The sequence below is a fragment of the Camellia sinensis genome, chromosome 8 (assembly GCF_055761805.1).
Source record: "Camellia sinensis isolate YWXY chromosome 8, ASM5576180v1, whole genome shotgun sequence".
Lineage (NCBI taxonomy): Eukaryota > Viridiplantae > Streptophyta > Magnoliopsida > Ericales > Theaceae > Camellia > Camellia sinensis.
In genome coordinates, this window is record NC_138968.1 from 186,123,958 (window position 1) to 186,135,580 (window position 11,623).

Genomic DNA, 11,623 nt, shown 5'->3' on the forward strand with positions numbered 1-11,623 from the left:
TTTATTTTATAAATGGAACTTATGGCCAATTTATGGGTTGAGACAATTTAGGTGACCTTCATGCAACTTGATGTACTACCCATTGTTAGAGCATCTCCAATGATAGTAGGCATTTTACCTATTTAAATATTACTATAAAGTATATATTTTATTTTGCCTATCAACTGTTTTATGTTTTTACTCCAATCATACTCTTTATTTTAGCTATTAATCCAAATACTATTAATTTTATAGAATGCCACGTCAACAACAAAGATGGAGGGAAATGATCCTAATGATTGAATACATTTTGCCTAGCGTTGAAGGCTAGCTACATGTAGCTAGTGAATATGAGTTGAGCCAAAATGCCTAATCATATGCCTAGTGCGTTGGAATTGAAAAAAGTAAATCACACTAGACATTTTAACTAACAAGTATTATATGCCTAGTGTATTGGAGATGCTCTACGACTAATACAAAACAATAATAAAAATACACAATGTCTCCAAATGTCCAAAACTTGATCAATTACTATATGATTACATGATCATGGATTCATGGTGGTGGGGGCTAGCTTTCATTTTCTTCAAAAAATATTCAGGTTTTTGTTTATGTTGTTGTTTCTTTATATTTGGTGGGTTAGGTTGACAGTTGATTACTACCATTGTCATTTTTTTCACACCTGTTAACTGCTAAAATCAACAACCATTACTTCAACTAAAATCATCAGAGTAAGTAATGCGTTTGGGGGACCTAATTGCTTTAATTATCACTCTTGAATTGCAAGCAGATAGGACTTTAGTTCAGTCTCAGTTATTAAACATCCCACCTACAAATTCTGCGTGGCCATTCAATTTTTTGGTGCCCAGTCGCTTATTAAAATGTGGTCCTTTAATGCTTCCACCAAAATATATTGTACTTTCTATATAAAAATAAAAATAAAAATAAAAACATTCTCCTAATAATATGATAACTGATTACATAACTAGACACAAAATACATACAATTAAAAATATAAAAAAATTCAGGATTTATTATTGGGTCTACTTTCAAAAGCCATATCGATCTATATATTGAGTTCTATGAACGTTTCTGTGTTCATAGATTTTTTTTTTTCCTAGGTAAGTAATCATGCTAAGTTAAAATACAAACTATTTTAGTCCTTCTATTTTCAATTTTTATAATTATATTATCAATCTCTTTCTTAAATTCCATTAGTACATTTTTTCATTTGATTCATTAAATTTGAAAACTTAACTAATAAATTATTGAAGGGTTAATTTCACTTTTATTTGCTTAATTATTGTCATTTTTTTTCTTCATGCAATCTCTAAACTATCAATTTCATTTATTTAGTTTTTAAAATTTATGATTTGAATTCAAATTGTCTAATTAAACACTATCCATCCCAATCAACAATCAATAAAACCTGATTTGATAAATAACAAAGTCATTTTAAAATTTAAACAATTAAACTATACAATTAAACAATCAACTTTTTATCACTTTAAAATTAAAGTCATGAAAATGGTCAGGATCTCAAAACTAGTCACCATTTTATGTCATCCTTCAATTCAAATTAGGGAAGAAAAAAAAAAATCCCTTCATGAAAATTTCAAAGATTGACTCAATATATATGAGCAATGCTATATCATTCAATTTTGATTTGTCCGAATCGTCTGAATTTTGACTTGTCGATTGTCCAGCCTGTCGTTCGGTAATAAACGGTGACCGCCACGGTGACCAAGAGTGACAACCGTGATATAAAAGTGTTGCATTGATCGTTCGATTGATCATCTGAACAGTCGATCAAAATACACAAAGTCAAATGATTTAGCTAAATTTAAATTCGAATTACTAGTAATTTTTACAATATACATACCCAAATCAAATCTAGCAACATGTTTCTTTTTGTCTTAGAAAAGGGATACTTTTGGTATGTAAAATTCTCTCGCCCAAAGGCGGGTTTTTTTATGGCCCAAACGGCGACTCAAGGAATTTGAAAAAATACAACAGCTAATAGCATACTTTTCTTTTTAATTCCGTATAATGTATTTGAGTGAACTTTTCGTTTTTCGAGTTTTCTTGGCACTCTCCCAAAAACAGATCGTGTACCGAACCCTCTCCGAACTCTGCTCCTCTGATTCCTCTGCTTGATTCTGTTTCTTCGAATCTGTTTTCGCGCAACACTTTCAGTTTATTTCTTTTTCTCACAATCAACTGGTAATATTGATGAAATCTCTCTATTTGTTTGTATCAATGTGTTTCTCATTTTGCTTTTCGGACATGCTTTTGGCTTTAAATTTGATTAGTTTCTGGTTTTGTGAACTCTTTGTTTGGTCGCTGAGAAAATTGTTGGACTGGTCAGAGAACTGAAAGTTCTCACTTCAATTAAGGCCGGACATAGTTGTTTTAGACTCATTTTGTGTGAGAATTATGTTTTTTTAGCTTCATGCTTCAGTTTATCATCAACCAAACAAAGCGTAAATTGATTAATCGTCGACTGAATTTTCAAGCTTCTGATCCTGTCGTTTTCGTCTCGAACTGTTGAATCGATAGAAAATTGAGAGATTAATGTATGATTTGCATGCATGAATTTCTTCTCTTACTCGCTTTCATACTGCTTCTACTATTGTGAATCCTACAGGCAAAGCAGATGTTATTTTAATTTTTCTTTTTTTAACAAATTAATAAATTTTGTTGTTAGATTTTGAAAACTTCAACTTGTGTTCACTAATTTATGGAAACACTTCTTTGTTCATCTGGAGAAACTGATTATTGGACAAAATGAAGTCAATTTTTGGATTTTTTAAGTTTACTGTCTCTATACCGTGTGATGTTGCATAATGAGTTCTGTAAGAACACTTTACTTATTGGAATGTACAGTTTTCTTCAATTTTTTGTTAATATGTTGGGCTTAATTGTTGTGTACTTCTGAATTTTCAACGTCATTACTTCTCAACTATCAAGTTCAGGAGTGTGTAGATTGGGTTTGTATTTAGGTGGACTTCTTGTTATAGTCTTTTAGTTAGGAAGATTTAATGTTTAGAGTTGCTCAGCTCTAGGGGTTGTGTGTTGTATTGGAAGGATGCCTCTAGGCCTGGGCATATCTTCCAACAGATGTATGCCATTGCCCTTTTGGTAAATAAAACCTAAGTTTGGCCACCCAAAAAGGGTAAAAAAAATTGTTTCATGATTTGATAATCACTTGGGGGGTGGGGAATGAAACCTATTTGTTCAGTTTTCATTAATGATTGTTTAATCATTTTCAGGTTTGTAGATGGACTGGATTCTTGAATAGCAAATAGTGAAGCTCAAACAAGGAGATGAAAGGAGAATCATCTGGGCTGATCATTGGGATCTCCATAGGGGTGGTAATTGGTGTGCTTTTGGCTATATTTGCACTGTTTTGCGTTAGGTACCATAGGAGACATTCACAGATAGGGAATAGCAGTTCTCGGAGGGCGGCAACTATCCCCATTCGTACTAACGGTGCTGATTCTTGTATAGTATTATCAGATTCTTCTGTTGGTACAGAATCACCGAGAACATCTGTGCAGAATGGCATGTCTTTGTGGCTTGGAGTTGGAGGACTTAAAAGGGCTAATCTGGTTTCTGCATCTGGAATACTCGAGTACCCTTACAAGTATGTTATTTGTAGACGCTATTAGACTAGTATACCTTAATACTTGATGTCACGTCAAAGTTTGTTCTATGATGGATGGATTTTTGTGATGAAAATCATGTTGATGCCAAATTTGATTTCTGCAGCACAGTATATATTTGAGTTTGATGCCCGTTGAGTTTTTCTTGTTTTTTTTTCCACTTGTAGTCTTAAAATTATAGTGGAAGATTATTTTAATAAAAGTTACACTTACTTTGACTGATCATTAAAAACAACTATATTGCACCATGTAGTTTTTTTGTTTTCCTTTTCTTTTTATTTAGTTCTTTTGCTTCCATGTGTAGTCCTGTTAAGCATCTTCCCTTTTTCTTTCTTAATCTTGTTTCTCTTGATAATCAACCAGGGACCTCCAAAAAGCAACCTGTAATTTTACCACATTGATAGGTCAAGGGGCATTTGGTCCTGTTTATAAAGCGCAGATGTCAACTGGTGAGACAGTTGCTGTGAAGGTGCTTGCAACTGATTCCAAGCAAGGGGAAAGAGAGTTCCAAACAGAGGTTAGGGGTTATTTATTAATTTTTCAAACATGTCATGTTCAAAACAAATTACCATATATAACATGTTCAGATGGACATATTTTGGAGTTAAATAGTAATTTTTCTCCAATCTTAAGCTTTTATCTATTTTTATTTGTTATCAGGTTATGTTATTGGGAAGGTTGCATCACAGGAACCTTGTGAACTTGGTGGGATATTGTGCAGAAAAGGGCCAGCATATGCTTATCTATGTCTACATGAGTAAAGGCAGTCTGGCCTCCCATTTGTATAGTAAGTTGGCAATGAACTGTATCTATAGAAGCTTATGAAAAATGTACTTTGGTTGCAAGCAGCAGAGATAAATGGTTTAATGTGCATTCTTTTGCCGATATAACAAACTGAATATAAATTAACATCAATCTAATTCTGCTTTTTCAAGAAATGATAACATAATTTTTCTAATATTCAATCTTCGGATATTCAGATGAAAATTATGAACCTTTGAGCTGGGGTTTGAGGGTTCAAATAGCTCTAGAGGTAGCAAGGGGCTTGGAATATCTTCATGATGGGGTAAGCTTTAAATTTCACTGTGCTCCTGTGTTTTACATGCATTCACTGGTGCGTTATGGTCATATGATTTTCCTGCTGCTATTTTCCTTATTTACTTCAGGCAGTTCCTCCTGTGATACATCGGGATATAAAATCTTCCAACATTCTGTTGGATCAGTCCATGCGAGCCAGGGTATGTCTCTTCTGTTGACCGTTAATTCTTCATGCCTCTCAAGAAAAAAAAGGAACAATTCTCAAAAGCTCCTTTTTCTGGCCATTTTGGCATATGTGAGTAATATCTATTATCACATGCTGAAAAGGGGGAGGGGGGGTTTGAAGAAAGAAGCTATATTTAGTTGTCATGTATAAAGGTGTGGGCTTTTTTACAATTGAATGCATATTATGCTGGTTCAAGCAGGTAGCTGATTTTGGGCTTTCTAGGGAAGAGATGGTTAACAAACATGCATCCAATATACGGGGAACTTTTGGATATCTTGATCCTGAATATATATCAACGAGGGCATTCACTAAAAAAAGTGATGTCTATAGCTTTGGAGTGTTACTCTTTGAACTCATTGCAGGCAGAAATCCTCAACAGGGTTTGATGGAGTATGTTGAACTCGTATGCTCTCTCTCCCTTTCTCTCTATTGAAATTAATCAAATGAAAGTACAAAGTAACTTAAGAAAATGTTTTTTTTGTGTAGCATTTTTAATTTAATGTATATCAATTTTGTATAGCATTTTTTATTTAATGTGTTTATCATGATGGATAGGCAGCAATGAACACCGAGGGGAAAGTTGGGTGGGAAGAAATTGTGGATTCTCGTCTTGATGGAAAATTCGATGTGCAAGAACTCAATGATGTGGCAGCTCTTGCATACAAATGTGTCAACCGTGCACCAAGAAAACGGCCTTCCATGAGGGACATTGTGCAAGTGCTCTCAAAATTGCGACGCAATGGAAAACATCACCAGCATTCCTTATCTGCCATGACAGATGAGGTTACTGTCGATGTGGACCAACCATATCACCGGAGTCCAATGTCTGAACACCAGCAAGTGGAGTCCTTGGATAGCACAGCTGATACTTGTGAAGTTTAAATGACAGTTTTTTCTCGTTTTGTTCATTTGTTTCATTGGGTTTTTTCATTTTGTTTTGTAATATATTTGTTATTTATAGGAATCAGAAGCAAAGCAGTCATCGTGATTGATTACTGAGTTCTTGTCAATGAAATTAGGATTCAATTTAGCCCCTTGCTTGTAATTCCCATGTAACATAATGCATTTTCATTGCCACTTCACTCTCCTCATATTTCTGGTTGTTTTGGGAACTAACTATTTTAATTGTCTTTTTAATTTTTTTCGAAAAGATATACAAAAATGTAAAGAAGAGAGTTTATTTTTTGTTAGCGATTTTTTGACTTTTTAACTAAAATAGCATATTGCCAAACTTGCCTGATCTACTTTACTGTTTTTTGTTCTGCTACTTTTGTTAAGTCCAAATTTCAGTAGGAAAATAGCCAAAAAGAGGAGGAAAAAAAGCATCTTGTAAGAGAAAGAGAAGAATCGTTTGGCTGTGAGAAGCGAGTGTTTGCTAATTTAGCGTATCGAAGTGTGTATTACAGTATGTATCAAGTCAGGATGAAGTGTATGTTAAAGAGTCGAGTCCCACTAGAGGAAAAAAAATTAGGTAGTCTTGGGATTACAAACGAATCAAATTATTTATGAATAATTCGAGTTCCACTCGTTTAAAATTCATTTAAGTTTGATTTGTTTATTAAATGAAGGTTTTTGAGTTTGATTTTTAAGTTTGATTATTTTTTTATTTGTATTTGGTGTTTATGTAAACTTATATATTTGATTGGTGAAATTTATTATTAATGTAAGTATTTTTATATCTTTTGCTCATACATATATATATATATATATATGTTATCTTAATAAGTAAATTAATTTTAGTTTAATTTTTTTTTCAAGCTCAAGTTTGAACTTAAACTTGGCTTGTTTTTTTTTTTTTGTTTTTTTTTTTGGAGAACATGGAAAAAATTATATTAATAAACGATGACATTACATAAACAAGATACCAAAGGGGCATCTCAAACAAAAAACAAAAAACAAATCTTAAAAAAAAAAAAAAAAAAAAAAAAAAAAAAAAGAAAAAGGAAGAAAAGAAGAAGAAGAAGAAGAAGAAGTTATGATTCAAGGAAAACTACCAATCTTTTCAAAGATGTGGTCTAGAAAGTAAGATCTGTTTGAAAGTCCACCGTCCCCAATGACGTCGTTCTTGTCATTCCTGCCCAACTTCGCCACCATCAGACATCGAACACTGCCAGAAATTAGAGTTGAGAAGGAAATACACTATAATGATATGGGAGAAGGTTTGAGAGAGGAGAGAACTAATGTGGGTATCGAAAATCCAAAAATCTATGCCGAAATCGGAAGAGAAAACTCTCAAACTCTTATTTCAAACATAAAAAGTCCAGATCTATACTCTAAAACTATAGATCTATAATCTACGAGTGTAGATCTATACTTTAGAAGTGTAAAGTGTGTCGCCGGAGTGTTGTCAGAGTATTGTTGGAAATCACCTAGAGAGAGTGATCTCTCTCTCTGAACTCAATGGCTTGTTTTCTAAATGAGTTGACTTGAACTAAATTTGATTTTATCAAATATTTGATGAGTCAAGTTTGAGCTCGATTATTTAAATTCGACTTAAGTTTAGTTGGAACTCTAGCTCAATTAATTCTTAATAAATAAATTGAAACTTTGAAAAATTCAATTCGACTTAATTTATTTGCAATCCTAGTCTTAAGACACCACATGACAATGCATCCACCCATTACCAAATGCTACGCCCTTATGTTTTCTCCATTAATTACAATACTAATATAAAAAGGAATAATGCTTGGGACCCCCTTTTGGGGGTCACCCCCTTACCCCCTTTGCCACGTGGCAGGGGGTGATTGGAGGAGCAGGAAAAAAAAGAAAAAGAAAAAGAAAAGGTAACCAATGAGAGAGAGAGGGGGTCAAAGGGGGTGGGGGGAAAAGGGGGGATGAATCATTACTCTATAAAATGATAGATCCCATTTCCATCATTCATCACAGTATTCTTGGGATATTACGTGGTGGTGCCTAACATCGCCAAATAACTTTTTCAAAAAATAAAAAATAAAAAAAACCCAAACCAAAGCAAAATAGGGGTGTTTGTGGATTCGTTTTTGACAGTTTGATTTACGGTTTGAACCTATCCGTATGTCTGCAATTTGTGAAAAATTGAACCTGTAACTGCCTGCAGTGCGGGTTGTAGTTTGTGTGGATAGGGTTTGCGGGTTGGACTTTTTCCTTTAAGAATTTATTTTTGGATTTGTTTTTTTCCCATGTTTTAAATATTCTTTTTGGGTATTTTTATAATTTCCATAATTTCATCCCACTTTTCTAACAATGCATCTACAGGGCCCATGTGTGGTGTCGATTGTTCTTCTTCATTAATTCATGTCCGACATCTACTAGACACTACAAAATACACTTTGGACAACATTATCAAAATGATAACATTAATTAACTTCAATAACCCCATTTATTTTCAAAAGCTAGATTAATAGAATACAAATCGGCCTAAGAAGAAGATGGAAGGAAAATTAAAAATTGAAAGATAAATAAAACATGAGAAAAATAAAAATAAAAAAACAAATAATTGTATATGGAAAATCTTACAAAACTTGTAAGAAAATCTGACGGTGCAGATTTAAAAAAAAAAAATGTATACAGATGCGGGTAAATGAGTGCGGGTGCAGGAAAAACTCGCGATCCGCTTGCAACTTGCAAACAGAAAAATCTTAACCTGCATCCGATCCTAACGAATCTACAAAACCACCAAAATAGGTGTAGACGGTTCAGATTGGACGAGTCAAATAACCCTATACCTAGTCCAAAAAAAAATTATGTCTAAAAAATAAATAATTATAAAGCCGCCCGGCTCCATCTGAGTGTTAAAGTAAACGTGAAAGAAGAGAGAAGTTATTGATTGGTCTAGAGACAGTGTCACGTAACGCTCTACATACATTGTGATTAATAAAATGAGTGAGACTTATAATTTTGTGTTAAGTAATTGAGAAATATAAGATGATATAAAAATTTGTGATCGGTCTAAATAAAGTGATGTGTGTCTAGGAATGGCAACGGATCGGGGCGGGGCCGGGGATGACACTCCCCATCCCGGTCTCCGAAGGTAGAAAAATCCCCGTCCCCGCCCCCGATCCCCGACGGGGAACCCCTCACCTCCCCTACCCCCGTCCCCTAACGGGGATCGGGTTTCCCCGACCCCGAAACATCCCCGGCCGATCTGTTCAACACACAACCAAAAAAAAAAAAAAAAATTCTGTGGAATGGAGGCTTCATGGTTCATGATCTGTTCTTCAACACACAACAATCATCAACAACAACAGCAAATATATATAACTTAAAAAAAAAATGTTCTTCAACAACAAATATATATATATATAGATAGAGAGAGAGACTGAGAGAGAGAAAGAGGGCAACCGAGGATTCATGGTTCATGATCTGTTTCACTATCTTTTTGTGGGGATATATTTTCTGAGTACCAACACGTGGCAAGGTGACGCCGACGTGTCAGCCGAGGTGCCACGTGTCTTGGTCGTTGTGCCGAGGTCATCTTGGCTAGGCCGAGGTTGCCTCCGAAGACATCGGAATCCGAGATAAGCGGATAAGGGACAAGAGTCCTAGAATGAAGAGGAAACTCAACTTGGATATGGACAAGAGTTCTAGAATAAGATAAGACTTCAGTTTGTATTAAGATAAGACTCTTAGAGAGTTTATCCTAATCCTACTGGGAGTCCCAGATTAGCAGTAATCCTAAGACCATTAGGGCCAGGCTCCTTTTGGGACTAGGATTGTATTGGCTATAAAAGAGAGGCACCCCCATGGGTCTAAGGTATGTTTTTGATACTCAAGCTTGTGAGTTTAGAACTTGATTTATCTTTGAGAGATATACTGACTTGATCGTCGGAGTGCCCCCGGATGGTCGAAACCACCGCGGGATTCTTATATTTTTGTTGCAGGTCAGTCAGGTGCCATCTATTCTGCCAGTGCTCTCCAGATGGTTACTAAGCGGGCAGTGTGGTTGGAAAATCACCCACACAATTTGGCGCCGTCTGTGGGAAAGAAAGAAGAATAGATGGCCAGTGACGGACAGAAGGATCAGATTGGAGACAACGCTCTTGTTGGGAATAGGAGATCTATCAACCTCAGCGTTGAAAGGGACAATAGCAACACAGAAACTCGTGACCAGAGTCACGGAGTGAAAGAAGCCGGCCAGGAAGGTGACGCACCAAAGACAACAGATCGAAGCAACGAAGACGACCTCCAGGTATGGAAGGATAGATACCTGCGGAGGAACGAAGACCCTTCCAGAAGGGATGTAAAGGGGCATGAGCGCTCCCAAGAAGATAACATTCAAGTATAGAAGAACTCATCCTGAGTGAGCAAATCCCGGATTCCAAATCCTGGATCCCGGATCCGAGAAGACATGGTCTCAGCCTAGACAAGTAAGCCTGAAAAGACGAGAGCTCAACCTAAGTGAGCAGATCCCGAATTCCAGATCCCGGATCCTAGAAGACATGATCTCAGCCTAGATGAGTAGGTCCGAAAAACCTAAGTGAGCAAATCCAAGATTCCAGAAGATAAGATCTCGGCACCTGAGTCCGAGAAGAGAAGAGCACAATAAGCAGATCTCAGATCCCAGAAGATAAAAAGGAAACACACAAGATCAGACTAAAGTTGGCCAGAATTGAGAAGTATGCTAGGGCCAAGGAGGACATGCCGGGAACAAAGGCGTCGGAACAAGAAAAGAGAAACGGCTCGCCGATGCGAGGCCGAAAATCAAACTCAGGTTGGAGCCAAGTAAGATCAATAGAGAAACTAAGGCCGACAACCTCGGCATGAATTAAACCTCGGCGACAAGGTCGAAGCTACATGTATGATGAAAACCCAAGTGGATTTTAAGTTCACACTGGGGGGGGCAGAGAGAAGAAGAATGCGTTTACCACTTGTTGAAATTTGTAGCAATTTACAAGTTGGTTAAACCAAGATGATGCTTAACTGAAGTTAAGCCGAGATGATACTTAACCGACATTAAGCCGAGATGATGCTTAACCGAAGTTGAGCCGAGATGATACTTAACCGAAGTTAAGCCCAGATAATGTTTAACCGAAGTTAAACCGAGACGATGCTTAACCGAAGTTAAGCCGAGATGATGCTTAGTTGAAATTAAGCTGAGATGATTCCTTAATTCACTTGTTGAAATTTGTAGCAATTTACAAGTTGGAGTTAAGTTGATTCCTTGTCTTCACTTGTTGAAGTTTGTAGCAATTTACAAGTTGAAGTTAAGCTGAGATGATTCCTTAATTCACTTGTTGAAATTTGTAGCAATTTACAAGTTGGAGTTAAGCTGATTCCTTATCTTCACTTGTTGAAATTTGTAGCAATTTACAAGTTGAAGTTAAGCTGAGATTATTCCTTAATTCACTCGTTGAAATTTGTAGCAATTTACAAGTTGGAGTTAAGCCGATTCCTTATCTTCACTTGTTGAAATTTGTAGCAATTTACAAGTGAAAGTTAAGCTGAGATTATTCCTTAATTCACTTGTTGAAATTTGTAGCAATTTACAAATTGGAGTTAAGCTGATTCCTTATCTTCACTTGTTGAAATTTGTAGCAATTTACAAGTTGGAGTTAAGCTGATTCCTTATCTTCACTTGTTGAAATTTGTAACAATTTACAAGTTGGAGTTAAGCTGATTCTTTATCTTCACTTGTTGAAATTTGTAGCAATTTACAAGTTGAAGTTAAGCCGAGATTACTGTTTCTCTTCACTTGTTGAAATTTGTAGCAATTTACAAGTCGAAGTGAAGCCGAGAT

The 11,623-nt window shown here is 35.7% G+C and overlaps 1 protein-coding gene across 1 annotated transcript; it reads left to right on the forward strand.

Annotated features, from left to right (window-relative positions):
* The first annotated feature begins 1,882 nt into the window (after nt 1-1,882).
* Nucleotides 1,883-5,999, forward strand: LOC114312976 (calcium/calmodulin-regulated receptor-like kinase 1). Its single transcript, XM_028259286.2, has 8 exons — nt 1,883-2,202; nt 3,252-3,625; nt 4,008-4,161; nt 4,305-4,431; nt 4,625-4,710; nt 4,811-4,882; nt 5,108-5,311; nt 5,464-5,999. The coding sequence occupies exons 2-8, from the start codon at nt 3,306-3,308 to the stop codon at nt 5,788-5,790; spliced, it is 1,290 nt and encodes a 429-aa protein (XP_028115087.1). The 5' UTR covers nt 1,883-2,202; nt 3,252-3,305; the 3' UTR covers nt 5,791-5,999.
* The last annotated feature ends 5,624 nt before the right edge of the window (nt 6,000-11,623 follow it).

Bases quoted from the DNA above. Each gene is read 5' to 3' on its own strand.
- LOC114312976 (XM_028259286.2), top strand. From the start codon at position 3,306: ATGAAAGGAGAATCATCTGGGCTGATCATTGGGATCTCCATAGGGGTG. The intron at 3,626-4,007 runs GTATGTTATTTG...ATAATCAACCAG, and splicing joins ATACTCGAGTACCCTTACAA to GGACCTCCAAAAAGCAACCT. The intron at 5,312-5,463 runs GTATGCTCTCTC...CATGATGGATAG, and splicing joins TGATGGAGTATGTTGAACTC to GCAGCAATGAACACCGAGGG.